This window comes from Sinocyclocheilus grahami, unplaced genomic scaffold (genome assembly GCF_001515645.1).
Source record: "Sinocyclocheilus grahami isolate Dianchi unplaced genomic scaffold, SAMN03320097.WGS_v1.1 scaffold129.1, whole genome shotgun sequence".
NCBI lineage: Eukaryota > Metazoa > Chordata > Actinopteri > Cypriniformes > Cyprinidae > Sinocyclocheilus > Sinocyclocheilus grahami.
Genome location: NW_015505308.1, coordinates 711,356 through 734,472, shown reverse-complemented (window position 1 = coordinate 734,472; position 23,117 = coordinate 711,356). Strand labels below are relative to the sequence as shown.

The 23,117-nt window shown below is 36.3% G+C and overlaps 1 protein-coding gene and 1 long non-coding RNA gene across 2 annotated transcripts in view; one reads left to right on the top strand and one right to left on the bottom strand.

The window, feature by feature from the left end:
- Positions 1–2,031: 2,031 nt before the first annotated feature.
- LOC107590527 (uncharacterized) lies at positions 2,032–3,182 on the top strand. The gene is made up of 2 exons (XR_001609800.1): positions 2,032–2,121; positions 3,019–3,182. It is a non-coding gene; the product is annotated as an uncharacterized lncRNA (long non-coding RNA).
- A 2,333-nt stretch (positions 3,183–5,515) lies between these two features.
- LOC107590525 (zinc finger DHHC-type palmitoyltransferase 17) overlaps positions 5,516–23,117 on the bottom strand; it is a 20,107-nt gene continuing 2,505 nt past the window's right edge. The window contains exons 2-17 of the mRNA XM_016279297.1: positions 19,965–20,068; positions 18,088–18,210; positions 17,709–17,786; positions 16,779–16,923; positions 16,382–16,446; positions 16,145–16,307; positions 14,830–14,955; positions 14,588–14,730; positions 14,388–14,488; positions 12,201–12,325; positions 11,342–11,404; positions 11,100–11,193; positions 9,429–9,512; positions 8,584–8,741; positions 8,299–8,393; positions 5,516–7,054 (exon numbers count right to left, since the gene is read on the bottom strand). Of these exons, the coding sequence (XP_016134783.1) occupies positions 6,916–7,054; positions 8,299–8,393; positions 8,584–8,741; positions 9,429–9,512; positions 11,100–11,193; positions 11,342–11,404; positions 12,201–12,325; positions 14,388–14,488; positions 14,588–14,730; positions 14,830–14,955; positions 16,145–16,307; positions 16,382–16,446; positions 16,779–16,923; positions 17,709–17,786; positions 18,088–18,210; positions 19,965–20,068 (1,806 nt within the window). The 3' untranslated portion in view covers positions 5,516–6,915. The remainder of the gene's footprint in view (positions 7,055–8,298; positions 8,394–8,583; positions 8,742–9,428; positions 9,513–11,099; positions 11,194–11,341; positions 11,405–12,200; positions 12,326–14,387; positions 14,489–14,587; positions 14,731–14,829; positions 14,956–16,144; positions 16,308–16,381; positions 16,447–16,778; positions 16,924–17,708; positions 17,787–18,087; positions 18,211–19,964; positions 20,069–23,117) is intronic.

Below are 23,117 nucleotides of genomic sequence, written 5' to 3'. Positions count from 1 at the left end.
GAGTATCTACATTTAGAAAACAAACATGTTCAATGTGAAATAAACACTTGTTTCAGTGCACTTTGCTTCTGTCGTGCAGTGCTATTGAAAACTAACCCACAGGCCTTTCACCTTCGAATGTTTTATTAATAAAGCCATTAAAATTGAACCATGCCCAATAAGTTACATCTGAAGCAGAGTAGGGTGACGTCCTGATCTCAGCTGAGGCACTGGAGATGAGCATGTGCTTTTCACATGGTGGGAAAACAGCCGGCAGAGGAACAACAGAGTGAATATATTCTCTAAAAACAGTGTCACATGTATGAATGAATGAATGACCGTCACTGTGCCTAATCTGAATATTACAGTATGGGGCCCATGGACCGCGTCCGCTTGAGTTACAGCGTGGCTTATGTCTACTTCTCTGGCATTTACAGTTTGTACATCCAGTGGTACAACAAACTCAGCAATGAAACATACAAAAGAAACCCTTTAGGCTCTGCATAATAATCAACGAGAATGGGACATTCAGATATAATACATCTGCAGAGCACCGATCGGCCGCAGAGCATGAGGGACACGCAAGAACGATACACACATCGGGTTTCAAATGTAAAAACAAACAAAAAAAGAATTAAAAAAAAAAAAAAAAACCTGGTTGCAAATACTGAACATTCACTATTTACAGATGGGGCGTCTTTCGGATGACAGGGTGATCACTATGTCCAGGCTTCACACATGCAGTGGAGACCTGCAAGGTCAAAGGTCTATACACAGCAGTGCCAGACGCCACTAAAAGCTACAGTCATACACTTTGATAATAGTCCATTTTTTTGTTTTTTCGCTTTTTGGTAAGATAAAAAAAATTAGGAGCAGCTTCAACTAACACAGACGAAAAAAACAAACAAAAAAAACAACGAAAGTCACTCACAGAATAATGAATCTAGTTAGTTTATGTACAGATGCACACACAGGCCTTTCACCTTCGAATGTTTTATTAATAAAGCCAATAAAATTGAACCATGCCCAATAAGTTACATCTGAAGCAGAGTAGGGTGACGTCCTGATCTCAGCTGAGGCACTGGAGATGAGCATGTGCTTTTCACATGGTGGGAAAACAGCCGGCAGAGGAACAACAGAGTGAATATATTCTCTAAAAACAGTGTCACATGTATGAATGAATGAATGACCGTCACTGTGCCTAATCTGAATATTACAGTATGGGGCCCATGGACCGCGTCCGCTTGAGTTACAGCGTGGCTTATGTCTACTTCTCTGGCATTTACAGTTTGTACATCCAGTGGTACAACAAACTCAGCAATGAAACATACAAAAGAAACCCTTTAGGCTCTGCATAATAATCAACGAGAATGGGACATTCAGATATAATACATCTGCAGAGCACCGATCGGCCGCAGAGCATGAGGGACACGCAAGAACGATACACACATCGGGTTTCAAATGTAAAAACAAACAAAAAAGAATAAAAAAAAAAAAAAAACCTGGTTGCAAATACTGAACATTCACTATTTACAGATGGGGCGTCTTTCGGATGACAGGGTGATCACTATGTCCAGGCTTCACACATGCAGTGGAGACCTGCAAGGTCAAAGGTCTATACACAGCAGTGCCAGACGCCACTAAAAGCTACAGTCATACACTTGGATAATAGATGATTTTTTTTTTCTTCGCTTTTTGGTACGATAAAAAAAATTAGGAGCAGCTTCAACTAACACAGACGAAAATAAAAAAACGAACGAAAAGTCACTCACAGAATAATTAATCTAGTTCATTTATGTACAGATGCACATTCTTTACATCAGGTTTGACACTTTCTTTGTCTTCATGAGGGTTTGCAGACGCTTGTACACATCCGCTGCCAAAAAACCTCTTCAGCAGATGCGAGTGTTTAGCGTTTCGTCCAGTTTCTGTCTTTCTCGGTTTAATCATCAGGAAGTCATGAGCACTTGATGTCAGCTGGTTAGACTCCTCTTTTCTTTATCTGAGCTTCATGACGGCATGGTTTTCTTCTCTCGTCTTTCTTCCAGCCGTGGCACAAGAACTGCTTTCGCTGTGCCAAATGTGGGAAGAGTTTGGAGTCGACCACTCAGACGGAGAAAGATGGAGAAATCTACTGCAAAGGTCAGATTTCTGTCGAGTTTAATTGGGTTCGACACTCCTGATCTAAATGAGTCTCAGTGGTAATAGACAACATTAAAGGGATAGTTCACCCAAAAATTTAATTTACTGTTAATTTACTCACCTTCCGGTCATTGATTAGGAAATAATATGGCAAAATATTTCAACCTCGTCTAAAAATCCCACCCACCAGCTGATAAACTACAGTGTAGTTCATAGAATATATTATACACCCTTGAAATGTTTTAGGATGAAACTTATTTCTTCCTGTGTGGGACAAATGTAACACTATTCTGGGAATGTCCCCAGATCTTCAACTTTAAGGTTAATGTCTCCGCTATTTTAATCACCACTTTTGGAGCTGACGCTTGATCCTGATCCTTGTCTTTTCCTTCTTAATGATGACTCTTCAGTATCCCTGACTTTAAACCAAAAACCAGCTGCCTTCTCAGGGTTAACAGCTGTGAAGAAAACAGTTTAGTTCTTGGTTTCCTCCTAATTCCCCGTCAAAACACCTATTTTTAGATATTGTTTGTTTGGAGGGATCCACCGCCTTAATGAGCAAATTAACAGCACTTTTTTTTTAGTTTTTTGCCAAACTGTCCCGTTAAGATAAAGAATAAACTGAAATATTCCATAAAGCATCGTGACCAGCATCTGAAGCTCATGGTTTTGAGGCCACAGTGTTTGTTTGTCATATACATGCAGGATGTTCCTCTGATAACGGAGCAACCAGAAACTCTTGAATGATTACGATCAAGAGTTAGCGTTTAGTCTGCTGTAATGACACAACATCTGAACTGAAGGCTCATCAGTTTTGAAGGCAAACCTCTTCTATGACACATCGCTCACTAATTCACTACATTTGTGCTTCATTTCTTCTTCGTGTCTTTTTTTCAGCATGTTATGCAAAGAACTTTGGACCAAAAGGATTTGGATACGGTCAGGGAGCAGGAGCTCTGGTTCACGCTCAATGATAGTCAGGACTTTGCATGTTTCTTTACTATCATAAACACAAGGTTGTTACTCATTTCAAAAGAAGAGAATGATTATTTTGCATAAAGGAAAATTAAGATAAAGGCCGTTAAGCGTTATATTTTCATGAAAATTAAGCACATTTCCTCTCCAATTCTCATTACCATAAATGTAAAACATTGATTTTAAATAACTTATATTAAGTACTTAATAATATAAAGCATTTTATATAAAATATAAGAATTTGTTGATTTTAAGTATCATATTTTTTTCTGTAATACTAAGAAATAAGGTAAATTTTCTTTATGCAAAATATTATTTTTATAATACTGTTCATAGAGGACCATTAATTGCACCCCCCCCACCCAATAATAAATTATTTTATTTTCTATACAATTATTTTTTATATAATATTATATTTTTTGTAAAACAACAAAATATCTACTGCATTACAGTAATGAGAATTTAGGAACATTTCCCAATCCTTTTTTTATTTTGAAAAAGTTATTTTTCTGCACGCAATATGCTAAATATTTGTTAAACCTTTACAGAGTATTAATTGTTTATAGAGGACCATTAAGTGTTATATTTTCATTACAATTAAGCACAATTATAATTACCATAATGTAAAAACATTTAAAAAATAAATTTAGAATGAATAATACAATTATTTAATATAAATAAATTGTATGAATTTGATTTTAATAAAATACTGAATTACAGTAATGAAAATTTGGGAAAATGTCAATCATGTCAAAAAATGGCCCTAAAAATGAGGTTAATTTTCTTTATGCAAAATATTCTTCCCTTTACTCCTTTACTGCCGTTAATGGTTCATAGAGTAGTCATTGTATGAGTATCTACATTTAGAAAACAAACATGTTAATAAACACTTTTATTAATAAAGCCAATAAAATTGAACCATGCCCAATAAGTTACATCTGAAGCAGAGTAGGGTGACGTCCTGATCTCAGCTGAGGCACTGGAGATGAGCATGTGCTTTTCACATGGTGGGAAAACAGCCGGCAGAGGAACAACAGAGTGAATATATTCTCTAAAAACAGTGTCACATGTATGAATGAATGAATGACCGTCACTGTGCCTAATCTGAATATTACAGTATGGGGCCCATGGACCGCGTCCGCTTGAGTTACAGCGTGGCTTATGTCTACTTCTCTGGCATTTACAGTTTGTACATCCAGTGGTACAACAAACTCAGCAATGAAACATACAAAAGAAACCCTTTAGGCTCTGCATAATAATCAACGAGAATGGGACATTCAGATATAATACATCTGCAGAGCACCGATCGGCCGCAGAGCATGAGGGACACGCAAGAACGATACACACATCGGGTTTCAAATGTAAAAACAAACAAAAAAAGAATTAAAAAAAAAAAAAAACCTGGTTGCAAATACTGAACATTCACTATTTACAGATGGGGCGTCTTTCGGATGACAGGGTGATCACTATGTCCAGGCTTCACACATGCAGTGGAGACCTGCAAGGTCAAAGGTCTATACACAGCAGTGCCAGACGCCACTAAAAGCTACAGTCATACACTTGGATAATAGATGATTTTTTGGATGACAGGGTGATCACTATGTCCAGGCTTCACACATGCAGTGGAGACCTGCAAGGTCAAAGGTCTATACACAGCAGTGCCAGACGCCACTAAAAGCTACAGTCATACACTTTGATAATAGTCCATTTTTTTGTTTTTTCGCTTTTTGGTACGATAAAAAAAATTAGGAGCAGCTTCAACTAACACAGACGAAAATAAAAAAACGAACGAAAAGTCACTCACAGAATAATTAATCTAGTTCATTTATGTACAGATGCACATTCTTTACATCAGTTCATCCTGTCAGCTGCTGCTGCCATGACAACGCCACACCAACAGGAAGAGGAAATGGAGAGCAAAAGGGGGAGGAGCTTCCTCTTTTTACGTAAACATGAAGATCCCTTGGCGACGCTGGGGAAACTAGCTTGTTTCTTTAGTAACGACGAACAAAACTAAAAAAAGATCAGTGCATTGTTTTAGGCAGACGAATAATGTCGCTGCCACAAAACAAACAAAAAAAAAAAGGGTAAATCATGGAAGGAGCCCCTCTGGTGTGTTAAACAGCATCTTCTTTTAAGTTCATACAGCTATCACAGGTCCACTTAATGGCTTTTCAACAGCATTTCAACTTTAAATGTATATACTTCCTTAAACTACACATACATAATAAATATAGAGGTTCACAAACGAGTGTGCTATTTCTTGTAAATTCAGAGGGCACCTGGATTACTCTCATAAACGCATCAAGAACGTGTCCAGGTCACATTTCAACCTAAAATGTAAAAAAAAAATTAAATAATATATATATATGTATATATGTGTGTATGTAAATTAATTACAAAAAAAATTATTTATAAAATAAAAAAGTATGTGTTAAAATATATAATATGAAAATGAAGATTGTTCTGCATTATTTTAGCATTAAACTGATGTAAATTCTGCACACTTCTCTCCCAGTGCTCATTACCATAATGTGTTCAGACGTTTTTGCTATAATTCTCATTGTAATAGTGTTTTTTAATTGTTTTACAGTAAACAACGGCTGTAATACAATGATTTTAAAAAATAGCATCATTTAAAGGCAATATAATATAAATACTTTGATATTTAAATACAGTAATGAGGAGGTTTTTGTGCATGTTGTTAATGAGAATTATGGGGAAAATGTGTTTAACTGTCATGAAAACAATAATACAATGCAAAAACTATTAAACAGGCTTCATTTTCTCTAACCAAAATATAATCTAATATGTTTTTCTTTTGATTTTGGGGTGAAATATGACCCGGCTTTATCTTCTTGACACGTTCCGTAGGATCCACTCCACCTAAACTATTAAACATGCTGCAAATGTACACATATGTGGAAATGAAGATGTAAAATTACCTCATGATACCATAATTACTCTTCGAAAAATACTACATAAATAGGTTAAAATAAATATGTTAAGTCACATTATTTAAACAGGGCATCTCTCTAGTCATATGAATGCATATCAATATGATGCCTGTTTTGATCGGATTCATGATCAGACAAATCAAGGCAGCTTGAAGGAATCATTCACCTAAAAATGTAAAGTTGTGTTATTTACTAATCATCATGTCGTTCCAAACATCTATGCGTATTACTTTCTGCATAGAAATTTTGGGGGGAAAAAACAAAAAAACGCTTTTTACTTATAAGAAAAAGAGCAGCCCGAACATTCTGCTAAACATCTTCTTTTATGTTCCACGTAAGAAAGTCAGTCATACAGGTTTGATGCGACATGAGGATGAATAAATAATAATAAAAGTCTAATTTTGGCCAGAACGATTCCTTAAAACCACAAACACCACAGCGGCTGACGCTTTTGCTATGCTAATTCTCATTCCTACGCAAAGTTCCAGGTTGAACCAGGACTTACGCAGATCCGATATCACTTTACAAGCAACAAAAAAGGGGTCACAGGAAGAAAACCAACGTTAAACGAACGTAACCAAAAAGCAGTCGATGTGCGAAACAAACCACAAACGTCTCTGCCGACCAATCGGGGAGAGTGGGTTGTACTGCGTCTGCCTCTGATGTCATTAAACTCCTCCTCTTCCTGTTTCTCGTGTCCCTGCGTCTCGGGTGGAGTTGGTGACGGTAACCAATGACAGCATGCGTTCTCCTGACTGGGTGAGGTTTGCAGTCTCGGTGAAGGAGATGGTCCCGCTTGAGCAGCACTTCAGGAAAACCTCTCCCCTCTTCTCCCTCTCGCGCCGTCTTCTCCTTCACCGCGCTACACCAGCTGGTATCCTGAGCCGGACGTCTGGTCGTACTCTATTGTGTACTGGGAGGTCCAGTCTACCACCACGGGCCGCAGCAGACCGCAGCAGCGCAGCTCGAAGAAATCTATGAGGTTCCTCATACAACCGTGACTGCGCAAGAACAAAACAGAGGAGCAACGTTATCTTTCCCGAATGTTGCCACAGACAATAATGACTTCCTAAACAAATGTTCTTACTTTTGACTAAACTGTAAGACCACATAGCCTTAATAGCCTAATTCAGTAATGTTGCTTGCTTTTGTCATTTGTATTAGTTTTGTCCATTATTAATTTTTATTGTTCACATACTTCTACATAGTTTCAATTATAAAATTTCAATTATAGTTTTAGTTAGTAATTTTAGTAGTTCAACTTAAACTTATAAACTTATAACTTCAATGTTTTATTCATATTTTGAATTAGCTTTTCAATCTAATTGAATAGCAATAATAATTTTTTTTTTTTTTGCGCATTATTCATTTTTATTAGTCATTGGTCAAATATTTGTGAATAGTTTTATTTAAGTTCTACTCAAGTTTTAGTTCAAGCTTTATATTAGTAATTTTAGTACTTAAACTTATTAACTTAAAAACTAAAACATTATTATCTGAAACAGTATTATTTTAGTTTCATGTATATACTTTATTAATATTCTGAATTAGATTTTCAATAGATTTGAACAGTATTACAAACATTTTTGGTTCATTATTCATTTTGTAAATTTTATTAGTCATTGTTCAAATATTCCTAAATATTTTAAATTTGGTTTTAGTTTAAGTTTTATTTCAGTTAGTAATATTAGTAATTCAACTTACAATTATTATTATCAGTTAGTTGCAAGGCAACTAATTTTCGCTCAGTTTTTCATCTAATATTTTATTTCAGCTCTATTTCAAGTAACACATTTTTTTCTTAAGTTTTTTTTTTAATCAATAACAAAACTGCCAACATTTTATTTTATTATTATTTAGTTTTTACTTAAATAGCCAAGTGATTTGTCATCATTAAATTATATTATATATCAGTACTACACCGACCATCAGCCACCCTTTATCTATAGATATTAGCATTATTATAATGGGAGACTTTTTGAATGAAAACATATTCATTACAGGTAATTCACTTAATCGAATTGGATCTTTCCCCAAATTGTTGGTGTTCAAACAAGCACTAATAGGATCATTTTCGAACAGTATTATAGATTATATTCTAAAGACTGTACTGATGATGAATACACAAATTAATCGTCTATAAAATGTATTTATGGTCATGTCCGCTTGACAATCCTCCTCTGTGTTCAGTGCTGTATAGATAAGCTGTTCCCAGCTCAACCTGAAATGAGTTTAAAGGACTCACTTGAAAGGGCTCTCAATGGACGTGGCTGTAACTTTAAAGTGCTTATATCTTCTGGCATTCATGCGCTCGTTTGTAGTGATGCCCAGAACAGCGATCTATGGAGGACACATCAAACATACACATCAAACAATCTGTTCCAAACCCTAATGAGCCGACTCAATTTCTACAGGTCAACATGCCAACTGAAATGGGTCCTCAAAACCTAAACAAAGGCCTCTGAAAATAGTAGCCTAGGTAGGCAGCTCTCTTGCTTTTGCAACAGATCTAGACTTGAGCATACATTACCTGATAGAGCTGGCACATGATGAGTACAGCAACCCACATGAAGTGAAACACACTGTTGAGAAACATCCAGAACATCCACGGCGAGCAGTTGGCGATCTGCGTGATGTAGATCCAAAAGCCGTCTTTAGTGTAGCTGGTGGCACAGTGAATCCTCCAGTCTGCAGAGACAGAGCGCAATCACAATCAATCATTATAAATACTACTAATACAAAAAAATCAGGTAACATTTAGTTCTCATTTGTTAATATTAATTAAAAAGACAGTTCATCCAAAAATACAAATTCTGTCATCATTTACTCATCCTCATGTCGCTCCAAACCTGTATGAGTTTCTTTCTTCTGTTGAACACAAAAGAAGATATTTTGAAGAATGTTGGTAACCAAACAGTTGACGGTAGCCATTGACTTCTATAGTATTTTTTTCCATACTATGGAAGTCAATGGCTACCGTCAACTGTTTGGTTACCAGCGTTCTTCAAAATATCTTCTTTTACAGATTTGGAATAATCTGAGGGTGAGTAAATGATGACAAGATTTTCATTTTTGGGTGAACGCTTTGTGCATTAACTAACAATATTTTTTACAGCATTTATTAACCCTTTTTAATGACTGTTCACAGTGCATTAATGTTAACAGATACACATTTTGATTTTAAGAATGAATTGGTAAATGCTGAATCTAAATTATGTTTAAGTATTGTTCATGTTAACTAATGTAGATAACACGTGTTAACAAATGAATCCTGTTTGTAGTTACAAAAAATTAATACTATTTTAATTTGAAAGTGATTTATATTTATTTATCATTACATTGATCGTACAAAACCATGCAAAATAATGTACTCACAGCAAATGCATCCGTACATCATCCAACAGATCATACACAACAGGAAGAACAAGTAGCCCATAAAGTAACGGTGGTTTCCACTTCCTGTCCACAAACAATGAGGAGAAAAACAGAAGGAATGAATCACACCTCCTACTTTACATTCCCTCAACTATATGCCTTAGGCTCAAATTAGTCCAATTAGTCACAACAGTGAACAATTTCCTGGCAGAACATCTGACCCAATCTCTGAGTTTTTGTGTTAATGTCAGGTGGAAGATAGGGATGTTCACTTTAACCGGTTAACCGTTAACTGACCGTAAGAATTTTTGACCAATTAATTAGCATGACTTTAGCACTAGATTTAGTAACTTTCAGACCCTTTTAGCGGCTTTTTCCCATAGAATATTCATACTGACAAACCTAGCGACTTTTTTGGATAAACCTTAGCTATGGTTCAATTGGAAGATTTCGCCAGAGCTGTCCCGCGAACGTTTGGTCTGACTTTCCCGGAGAAGTGTCACGTCTCTCGGCGTCTGTTCTGTGCAGTGAGCGACCGTCATGTACCGTGTAACCGGTATAATTTTGAAAAATACCGTGAAAGAAATTTTTGGTCATACCGCCCAGCACTACGATTAATACAATCAGTTAAACGGTTTAAGAAGTCATTTATTTATTAATTTTTTTTCAGTAATTTATCAAAATATTTAAAAAGGTTTGCTGCATGGTTAAAATTTATATTTTTTCTATAAAAACTTTTTTAGAAAAAATAAAACAAGTTGCGTATAAGTCGCATTTTATTATTTCATTCAGAAATAGGCCTAATGCCGACGCGAAATGCTTACAAATATTATAATAAACACTGTAAACATAGCTAGGCTATTTTAGTTCCCCTCACTCCACAACAAATCCTTTCAATTAACAGTATTTTGAAAAAAACAAGAATTAAAAATATAAGAAGCTATAAACGACAAGCCAAAACAAATTAATTTAGGCTAAAACGAAACTGAAACCAACGTTGGGTCAATCATTCCACACAAAATCAAATGTTTCCGTATTCGCGATGTATTTGAATGGTAAATTATTATTTATTATGTAGCCTAGGCTACTTCACTGGGATTCCAATATCCACATAAAACAAAATGTTTTGCATAACATCACGGCGTTACGGTGATAACGCTTAACGGCACAGATTTTACTACATATTTAAACTGAGCAGTGCGTTTTTTTCCATATGTTTGACTGACTGTATTTTATTATGATAATGAACAGGCTGCATTGTCAAGATAGCAAAGTTTAACTGTGCGCGCGCGATATTTTATTATTATATTAATATATGATTATAATATTATTATTTATATATAGCCTAGCTTTATTATGTTTTTCTCCGCTCGCAGAAGCGCTGCAGGTGCATGATGTGATATGACCATGTGAATCCTCATGTTCTGTTGTTTGCTGCATTTTTCGGATGTAAAATTAATCCCTGGGAAACAAATGTTAGTATTTTTAACGGGTCACAGACACTTATTCTTTCTAATTTAATTCAATTCTAATTTAAAATAATCTTGTCGGTTAACGGTTAATAATCGGTTAACGAGCGTCGGTTAGGAAAAATAACCGAAATGAACATCCCTAGTGGAAGAGCATGTGAGGTGGATGGTTGGTGGGATTCAATGTAGGAATAAAACTCACCGACGCAGTTTCCAACCCACGGGCAGTGGTGATCAAACTTGGCGATGCATCGATTGCAAACAGCGCAGTGTTTCGATCTGATAGGCTTCCGTATCTGTGAAGAACAGGCAGTTAAAGTGAGTGTTTTATGTGCGGACAGCTTGATGGAAATTGGAATGCAAATCAGACTGTTGGGTCATCAGCTGGCCAACGCTGACTGTGTTCAAGCAGTAGTGTGCAGAATGGAAAAGAGTCATAATTACCAAACAGGTGCTGCAGAATATGCTGAGATCCAGACAGCCCGTTTCTGCCAATTCAACTATAGTCTAAAAAGAGAAAAAAAGAGACATTTTCTCAAGTAAATGTGAATTTCTTGTGCATAAAGCATTGATGTTCTTGGTGGTTGTTTACCGGCCCAAGTTAAAGAGCCCTGAATCATAGCTCGAAGATTTGAAGAAATGTAGCATGACATCACTGTCTTACCATTGGATCCTCTGCAGTGAATGGGTGCCGTCAGAATGAGAGTCCAAACAGCTGATAAAAACATCACAATAATCCACAAGTAATCCACACCACTCCAGTCCACCAGTTAACAGATTGTGAAGCGAAAGGCTGCAGGTTTGTAAGAAACAAATCCATTAAGGTGTTTTAACATAAAATTGTCAATTCTGGCCAAAATATCAGTCCATAATCATAACGCTTCCTCCAGTGAAAAGTCCATCTTCTGTTGTCCTCTTACATCAAAATCAACAACATATTTGTTTAGCGATGCTTTGGCCTATTTTTGCTTGTAATCTGAACATATTTCTCTCCTGACTCAGACGTGATGACTTTTTGACAGGAGGAAGCATTATTATGGATAGAGGAGAGCTTTTTGCTTCACAAGGCATTAACTGATGGACTGGAGTGGTGTGGATTACTGTGATGTTTTTATCAGCTGTTTGGACTCTCATTCTGACGGCACCCATTCACTGCAGAGGATCCATTGCTGAGCAAGTGATGCAGTGCTACATTTCCAAATCTAATCTGATTAAAAACTGAACTATCTACATCTTGGATGACCTGAGGTTGAGTAAATTTGCTGTAATTACTGCTGAACTTGTTTGCAGTTTGAGATTTTACCTTTTTCTTCTGCTCCTCGGATGCTTTGATGATACCAGGGTCAGACTTCCAAGACTTGCCAAAGTTATAGAAGAGAGCCAGACTGTTGAGCAAGAAGGGCAGGTGGACGGTGACGAACGGGAGATGTGCGGAGAGTTAAGGAAGTTATGTTCAATATGACACAGCAAAAGAATCAACAGGGTTAATACAATTTTGGACCAATCAATTGAATCCGACTGATTTGAATGTATCATTCAGACCAATCTGTGAACTGGATCAAGTGATTCAGTGAAAAGAAGCTTTAGACAAAGGACTGTTTGAATTCACTCTGAAAGTTCCGTGGAATTCTGAGCTGCAACATTTGAATGTATTATTTATTTAAAAATGTAACATTTCCTGTTTGACTTGTGGTTTTGACGTCTGGATGTAACATGAGCGTCTCCATCAACCAGAGAACAGTATGTCCAGAAAGACACTAACAAATGCAGAAAACCTGTTTCTCCTTTAAGTGGCTCGGTGGTTTCGGTGAGCTGCACACGGGCAACAATTACAGCAGGAAACAAGGAGCTCAATCCTCAGAGGAGATGCTCTATTGTTGGATGATAAAGGCGAGAAGGAAACTGATCCACACAGAGCTCTTGAACTGATTTCAGCTGCAGGGTTTGAGCGCACTGCTTCTATTCCTGAAGCACCTGGACACACGGCGGTTCTGTGCACACTAAACATCACTCCACAACCTCCAATTACAGCCACACAAACCACATTTCAGCAGCTTCATTCGAGAGGCAGATCCAGACATGAGTCACGTCTTGAGTGGTTTGATCAGGACAGGGAGAAATGCTTCAGCTTTGGGAAGAAATCCTCTTTTACCACTAATGTCTGACAGCAACATAACCACAGAAATGCAACAAAACAACTCGGCTTTCTTGTGTTTGTGCTTGCGTTCTCTCACACCTAATGGTGGGCGTCATGAACAGAATCTCATATCACAGTACGAGTAATTATATATCACAGTGATCATTTATAGCACAATATAGTTATTTTTGCTGGAAATTCAACAAAAAACTGTTTATATGTTTATGTATTTAATGACCATACAGAAATGCCAAACGTTGGATATTCCATCTAAATAAATACATCACACATGAAAAGTGCTTCATCTTATTAATACTTCTTGATAAAATTGATTGATCAGCTGTTTGGACTCTCATATTGACGGCACCCATTCACTGCAGAGGATCCATTGGTGAGCAAGTGATGGAATGCTACATTTCTCCAAATCTGTTCTCAACTGCATTTATTATTTTGCAGAACTTTGTTTTGTGTCTATCTCAGATGTAAATAATGTAACGCTTCACGCCGCACCAATAGGCCAGTATTTGACACATTTCTACCATTGCACAATACATACTGTCAAGCTGCCCAGCCCTTCTCTCACCCACACTATATCACTTAAGGTGTCAAATTCACTACATTTATTGTGCGAGTTTCGCCTGATAAAAATTTTCATGGAAAATTAGGCAAATCCATGTCAAGCCTGTCAAAAATTATGCATCTGCCCAGAATTTTACGCTTACAGCTCAACTCCAGAAAAACCCACTAATTCATGTTGGCGTCAGTAAACCAAGGGTGAAAGGGGGATATTTTCATCTCAGTTTATGTTTTCATAAAGTGTAAATGAATGAAAACATTCAGACGCTGGAGCGTACTGCTAAACTTCATATTTCTATCATCATTTCCTTTCATTAAGTCTGTCAGACCAAGTGAACGTTTAAACAAAAAAGCTTCTCTACCAGATCATTTTCAGATCTTTCAACACTGAAAAGTGAGATATTGCCATATAAATTGCATCACTTCAGCGACCCAGTTTTAAGTTTCATGTCGGGAAAACAACAAAGACAGAAAGACAAGATGTTTTCAAAGGAAGATATAAATTTCTTTAGCTCTTGGATAAAAAGTGGCCTGGTTTCCTGCTGTCAGCATTCTTATCCTGATATTCATCTGAGTCAACAAACATATAAATGGATGCTTATGTGAATCACTAAGGCAAAGGCTGGATTTGTTGCTATTGCTGATAAATAATGCTGTGCCAGAAGAGCTAAATACAATATTCTGATTAAGTGGGTTTAATCAACCTGATTGAGTCGCATCAAATCCTTATTATGATCATCAAATTGACAGCACAGGATGGAGCAACTGAAAGGATATCGTTCCAGAACCAATAAAACCAGGTGATGTACATCCAAAACTTAGTGGCCAGATAGATGCCCAGAGGAAGAGCACTATGCATGGAGTGATCAAAGAAAGACCTAGAAACAGAGATCAATGTTAGCGATGATGCTTCACATTCACATTAGAATGCATTAAAAGCCTGAGCAGCACCACAGATGGGTATAATGGTGTCGTACTTGGACAGAAACTGCACGACGAGCCACATCGCTGCATACATCCCACCCTTGATGAGCCAGGAGTCAATGTCCAGATCGGCGATAAATCCCATTAGCCAAATCACCAGGAACGGAGTTCCCAACATCACCTTCTGTCTGAACTCCTGCAGACGGACAGAGAAACGTCTGAGTGCATGCAATACATTTCTATTCTCCTTAATGGTAATTGATGAGTCAGAACGAGACGGTTTCAGTTGCTCTACCTTATCCATTTTAAGCCGTTTCAGGTACGAGGGGCTGTCGTAGCCTTTGGCCTGTCTGGCCTCCTGCAGATGATTTATCATCCACACATTTTTCCTCTGTTTGGCCAGATCCAGCGGCGTCTCCCCCTGCCACCAACAAATATTATTAAATGTGATGTACACCAGTGTGGCTTTATTAACTAAAACTATTAAAAACATTTGCGTTAACTTAAAATAAAATACAATAAAACATAAATATTAGATTAAAAAAAAAAACGAAACAAATTTTTTTAAATGTTGCCTTGGTAATTTACTGAAATAGGATTAAGTACTAAAATACCTGACAACTAAAATTAAAATGAAAACTGAAAATACAAAAATAAAAGCTAATATATAATATTAATAAAAACTATAATAGTATATAAATAATACAAAAATTACACTGAGCATTGTGGCCGACAGCTGAATTTCTGCAATGGAATTTATTTTAATTTGAAATAATATCTACTAACTTAATTAGAAAATTTATTCATAAAAAAAAAAAAACATTTGAATCTGCTAATAAATATGTAAAATAGACTGATTTATATTTTGCATAGCAACTTCTGATTCTGTAATCCTATTATATTGTTTTTCACAAATCAAGAAGCTGAAAAATACCCAGTAAAAGGAAGCAAACACTATAACCAACAGTCCGCGCTGTAATTTGGTAAGTTAGTGCAGTGGTTCCCAGCCCTGGTCCTGGAGGCACCCCAACACTGCACATTTTGCATGTCTCCTTTCTCTGCCACACCAATTTCAGGTCTTGAAGTCTCTACAAATGAGCTGATGACCTGAATCAGGTGTGTTTGATTAAGGAAACATGCAAAACGTGCAGTGTTGGGGTGCCTCCAGGACCAGGGTTGGGAACCACTGAGTTAGTGCACACTGGAAATCATATTTTCTCAAATAAAGACCAGATAACCCTGATTTTACAAACACTCAGTATAAAGGCGATTTCATGCAGGCTGTGCACACAGGAAACTCAAACAGCTGGAGTTGGCGAGGTTTGAGGCATTAAACATTTATTAAATATTCAAAAACTTGTTTAAGAGAGGCATATTTGCTGAATGCATACAGTACATAAAAAGTGTAACAGCATTTGCCGTTCAATTACCAGAAAGAACTATTAAATAAAGATAATGAATGATGATGAAGAAAAGGAAGCTCCAGTGCATCTGTCAAAATAAAAGTCCTGCATCCGACACTTAAGGGCCGATGCTAATAATGATAAAAAAGCAAATATGTACCACTAATCTACACAGTTCAGACGCTAGTGTAGGCGTCTGGACTTTACCTTGATGTTCTGTGCGTCGACATTAGCATTAGCCTCCAACAGCAGGCTGATGACCGTAGTGTTTCCGGCCAGAACCGCCCAGTGCAGAGCTGTGTTCTTATGATACTTATCACCCAGATTCACAGACACGTTAAACGTCAGCAACAGCCGTGTCGGGTCAACACTGCAGAAATCCCACCTATTAGCTTTACATCTCACAATGGCAAAAGAATATATTTCCTCTCGTAATACACACACCTGTGCATCCGATAAGCCGCCCACATCAAAGGGGTCATGCCATTCTGATCCATCATATCCACATCCTGGAAAATACAACACAGAGAAGACTTAAAAGTAAGATCAGACTGAGATCAAATACACCATCTTTCCTAGAGGTCAAACTCCTGTGGATGGAAATATCATAAATGCCCCCTGCAGGCTGAAAATAGACCAAGCACGACAAAATGCATGATAAATCGACTATTTTGCATGCTAATAAACAGTATTGAGCGATAAGGCATTCTCATCATGTCTTCCTGAGTAGCTCACTGACTCTAAATCGCAATCAAAATATTCTGATTGGCTGTGACTTTGACAGCTTTTGTTATGAGATCAGCACCACACAGAGCGTTATACAAGCGTTAAACAAGCGTACCTGTCCCTTGGCGATGAGATACGCTACAATGGAGGTGTGTCCAAACTGAGTGGCCAGATGCACACAACTGCATCCCTCGCCATCGATGAGAGACGGATCAGCGCCGTACTTCATTAACTGCACTACCATAGAGAGATGGCCCTGTCTGAATGAGAGAGAGCAGGCGAGAGGTGTGTGCATTAATAAAACATCACACACGCAGTATTGGCACGCTCGCACTAATTTTGAAGTGTGCACACTATGCATATTTTTTTATGCATTGAATAAGTGGATAACCTACCATATGTGTCAAAATGTGCAGCGTACAACAGCAATGCACTGTTATTCTAGTATAATATATATAATATTCAAGTATTTATTTATATTTTAACTTTCCGTTTTCATTGAAGTTTTAGCAATTTCTGTTTTGTTTGTCATTTTATTAGTTTTAGTTTATATTTCTGTTTAGCTTATTAACTTATTTCAGCTTTAGTTTTTGTAAGTTTAATACTTCAGCTTAAACTTATTTTATTTCAGCAAATTTCCATTTACGTTTTTCCATCTAATATTTATATTTAATTTAAATTTTATTTCAATTACCCAAAGAAAGTTTAATTCAACATTTTCGGTAATTTCTGTTTTGTGTTTGTCATTTTTATTAGTTTTATTTATTTATTTTAATTTCTATTTAGCTTTAATTATCTTATTTCAGGTTTAGTTTTTGCATATTGGAATTCAACTTCAACTTATTTTATTTCTAATCATTTTTGTTTTTTTAATCTACTATCTATATTTCATTTCAATTACCCAAAAGGTTTCATTTTAAATGAAGTTTCAGGAATTTTGTTTTGTGTTCGTCCTTTTTATTAGTTTTAGTTTCTTTGTATTTCTACCTAGCTTTAATTTACTTATTTTTTTGTAATTTTGTAGTAGTGCATTTCAAACACACACCTTGTAGCCCAGTGCAGCGGTGTAGAGTTGAGATCTCCTCCCAGCTGATCGACTATGGCACCTTTAGATATGTAGTACCTAAAAAGAGCAGGCAGACAGACAGCATTCAGGAAACGAGACGTCTAGGCTTTATATCTTACAGTTGCACAAGACAGCAGCGTAAAATGAATGACTGCGCCAGAGCAGGCGCTTATTAACAGGAGGATATGCACACGCACACACAGTCTCGTAATGGGAATTTCAACGCTGACAGAGTAATAACTCTATCCATTCCTCTGTGTGCGTATGTGTGTGGTGTCTTAATAACGGGAGGGGAAAAAATCTAGGGATCCAGGAGAGAACAGGGAATGTGAATGAAATGAATAAGAGAGAGACGTACTTGACCAGGTCTATGCGGTTGTTGATCGCAGCCCAGTGCAGGAGTGTGACATTTTCTTTATCTGGCTGACGCACATCATATCCGGCCTCCACCAGCTCACGGCATCGCTCGAATATGCCATACCTGAGCACACAAACAGCTCAAATTACACCACAAAACATCCCTGAACAACAGCTTTTATCCAGTTTGCCAACATTGGTGTTCACTTTGTCTGCTGTTTTTTAATTTAGTCTTAGTCTTGTGTCAAATGTCCTTTTCTTTTTTTAATCATATTTTATCAACCTGTCCTGTTTTTTGTTTTATCAAATTTTAGTTGACTAACCCCCGGTTTCACAGACAAGGCTTAAGCCTAGTCCCAGACTAAATTGTAAGTCTGAGCTGTTTTAACGGAAAGAAACTTGCACTGACTGATCTTAAAATATATCAGTGCCTCTGTTTTGTCTCAAAATGCACACCAGTCATGTTTTTTCTAAGGCACGTTAATAAAAATTACTTAAATGTCCTAATTGAACTATTGCCTAGTCCTGGCTTAGTCTAAGCCCTGTCTGTGAAACCAGGTCTAAATGTCTGGCAATTTTAGTCTAGTTTTAGTCAATAAATATAAACACTCTCTACATTTTGAAAGCGTCACTCAAAAGCTATAACAGAGACTTTCCTAGTGTTAATTCAAATAATTCAGAAGTATATTCATGCATTTCTATTAAAACACACTAGACTTTGTATTGTGGCACAGAGGTTGCATAAGTGCATTTATTGAGCAACCTCATATCACAAACAAGAATGTGCAGCACTTTGTTTGCTAAAAAAAAAAATTAAAGGGTTTGTTTAGTTTTCATTTGATTAAAAGATGAATTAATGTTTTTACCAGAAACATTTTAATACACAACACAGAATGAAAAAAAGTAATAAATTAAGTTTATTTATTTAAATACGTTTTTATGAATTAATTGGACCTTATGGCTTTTTAATTATTAAAATTAAATTAAACCATTGAAATGGAATCCAGAAAATTTTAAATGCAAAGCACAGAATTTGGTAAACATAAAACGGAATTTGAAAGATGAATTAATGTTTTTACCAGAAACATTTTAATACACAACACAGAATGAAAAAAAGTAATAAATTAAGTTTATTTAAATACGTTTTTATGAATTAATTGGACCTTTTGGCTTTTTAATTATTAAAATTAAATTAAACCATTGAAATGGAATCCAGAAAATTTTAAATGCAAAGCACAGAATTTGGTCAACATAAAACGGAATTTAAGAAAAAATAAAGCATATTTCATAGGGTCCTAAAAAATATATATTTTTGTTGCATTTTTATAAATTATTGTTAAATTGTTTTATGATTTCAATTAATTACTTATACATGACTTTTGACTACTAGTCCAGAAAAATTAAAACAAAAAGGGAATTTGGAAAAAAATAAAATGGATTTTATAGGGCCCTATGATAGGGGGATTTAAGCTCTTGACATCTGGCAACCCCAAGCATGAAAATTCATGGAGGTCTCAATTTTTTCTCCTCTTTCATGTTGAAGAAAATATAGAGAAATTCTGGATATAGAGAGCTTTGATTTTTTTAAACTACATTTTAGTCTCATCTATTTTCATTTAAAAAAAAAAAGAATATTAATATAGTTATAGTTAGTGTTTAATTATGTCAGTGTCTTCTCGTCTCAGTCATGGAAAGAAAGGAATATTTTTTGTTAATAAAATTAACACTGGCCAACATACACAAAAAAAGTGTCAAATGGAAAGTCTTATGCGTCCACTGATAATACAATGCTGTGTTGACGACATGATCATCATCAGATATTTCTGAGTCAGGAATATTTGTGTAGACGGTCGTTCCGGTGTGTGTGTGTAGACTCACTGAGTGGCTTTGACGATGTCCCAAGTGCTGTAGTCGTCCACGTGGCTCTTGCGACTGACGCTCTCGCTGTAGTCATGATTATAGTGACTCTGGGGTTTAATTTCCTGTGGGAGAGAATCACAGTCAGTTCAGTTCATCATCAGATAGAAGGATGAGTGATGGATGACACTGAGGATCTTGGGCACAATGTGTCATACGTACGGTCAGTCTCCATGGTGACAACGAGCTCAAAGACACACACACACACACACACACACACACACTGAAAGAGGCTTTTAAAGGGGCCGTATCATGGGAAACAGGGTTTTCTTGCTCATTGATGCAACTAAACGTATACTGAAACTGCACAATTAATCATATTTTAATCGTGGTCACAACTTCTGCTTGTCTCGATTATTTAAGCATAATTGTCTGTGACATTCGCAATATATCCAAACATGAATCTTGACTTGTTTGCAATTGGGCGTATGAACTGATATTTTCTTTCTGTGCTTATGTGAAAGTGCAATAATGCTATTTAAATGTAAAAATAAAATTTCTCAATTGAAAACAATCATGATTAATAATTGTTATATTTTTGAGCAAAATAATTATTAGAGATTTGTTTTCTAAAAAGCCTGCAAATAAATTTATATTTTATTTGATAATTTAATATAATTTTTATTTTAGATTTTATTTATATTGTTTCATTTTATTTCATTTATATTTATTTTATAACCACTCAATTTTTTGGTTATTTTATGATTTCACTATCGGGCAACCCTAACTAAAATGCAACTGCAAATATAGCTTATTACTTCATCGTTAGATGTCTTAACTATAAGCATATTAACATATGATCAGCCATTTTTACACATCTTTTCCTGTCCATCTTGGAAAACTATGGCAGTTAGCTGAGGTTAACTAATCATAACAAATGCTATTTTATTGATTTATTAAATTAACAGTACAGTAGCAAAAACTATCATTTTAATACTATTGGTCAGCAAGAAAACAGTTCAAGAAACTTCGTCTAACATTATAATTAGACTAATAAACCCCTCAGTCTGCATGTGCTCACAGGTTAGGGGAGGGTGTGTGTGTGTGTGATGACCAGCAGATGTCCACGCTTCAGCCCTATTGATTGCTGAGGAGGGTCTCTGTCTGTTGTATTAAAAGCCATTCTGACCTGAACCTCCAGCTGTACCCTGTACACCAACCCCTTTCCAGGAATTTTTTTCCCCTAGAAAACAAGTATTTATTTATTTTACTTTTTATTCAATTGTATATTTTTATTTTATAATTTAATTTAATAAGAATGCATTTATAATCAGTGGCATTTCAAATAATCCTTAAAAATGCTCATAAACTCATTAAACGGCAGGGACAGAGTAACACTTGTCAGTAATAGGCAAGAACCTGCACATTTGCACAATGACTAAATATAAAGCCCTAGTTATTACTCTTACAAACACACCCCACACCGATCCATCTAGACACAATTGTACATGTTATCAATATCAACACAAAGATTCATCCAGCAAGCCTAGCAAGATCATCTGAATCCACAATTACCCTACAGCGAAGCATATATCGGCCTTGCTAATATATATCGGTCAACAACTATATATATTATATTTATAATATATATTTAGCAAGTACAGTATGTTATTATTCCATTAGAAAACATGGTAAATGTGGCATAATAGTGAAATTACGGCAGGGCAGACTAAACCGAGGAAATCTCTGCAAGCAGATGTGCACCTAATCCAAATGTTTTAAGTCATACGCATAGCATTAATGTTAATCCAGGTTATTATATACCACTTCAATGATCAGAGAAACAGATATGTTATGCAAGACAGAACTGATAAAATTAGCAGCAGGGAGATTCAGCATCACCGGCAGACTTTTATAAAGGTGTCTGGTTGTTTCACTCAATAGTTTTGCGCCTAGTAGCAGCGCAGTTGGTCTAATTCAATATGGACCTAATGTTCCTCCTGCCAGTGAGGAAACGAGAGGTTACAGCATCTGTGGGACCATGCGACACATACTGAGATGCTTGGTTTCCTATTAAAACAGGAAGACATTAAGTTGTGCTGGTAAGTTATTTAAACACCACAAATTTCAAATAGATAAGATGTAAAAACACTGTAAAATAAGACACCTTCTGGCAAAAGCTTGAACAGAAGCAAAGGGCAAACAAAAAACACCCACAGGACACAAGGGAGGTCTGGCAAACACACCGAGCTCCCTTTATGTGTGTGTGTGTGTGTGTGTGTGTGTGTGTGTGTGTGCGTGCGTGTGTGTAATGCCAGGCCAGCAGAGACATGAGACACACACACCGGCCACAGAGATTCATGTATAAAGATGATGAACGGGCAAACACAGTAAACGAGAATGCATTTATAATCAGTGGCATTTCAAATAATCCTTAAAAATGCTCATAAACTCATTAAACAGGGACAGAGTAACACTTGTCAGTAATAGGCAAGAACCTGCACATTTGCACAATGACTAAATATAAAGCCCTAGTTATTACTCTTACAAACACACCCCACACCGATCCGTCTAGACACAATTGTACATGTTATCAATATCAACACAAAGATTCATCCAGCAAGCCTAGCAAGATCATCTGAATCCACAATTACCCTACAGCGAAGCATATATCGGCCTTGCTAATATATATCGGTCAACAACTATATATATTATATTTATAATATATATTTAGCAAGTACAGTATGTTATTATTCCATTAGAAAACATGGTAAATGTGGCATAATAGTGAAATTACGGCAGGGCAGACTAAACCGAGGAAATCTCTGCAAGCAGATGTGCACCTAATCCAAATGTTTTAAGTCATACGCATAGCATTAATGTTAATCCAGGTTATTATATACCACTTCAATGATCAGAGAAACAGATATGTTATGCAAGACAGAACTGATAAAATTAGCAGCAGGGAGATTCAGCATCACCGGCAGACTTTTATAAAGGTGTCTGGTTGTTTCACTCAATAGTTTTGCGCCTAGTAGCAGCGCAGTTGGTCTAATTCAATATGGACCTAATGTTCCTCCTGCCAGTGAGGAAACGAGAGGTTACAGCATCTGTGGGACCATGCGACACATACTGAGATGCTTGGTTTCCTATTAAAACAGGAAGACATTAAGT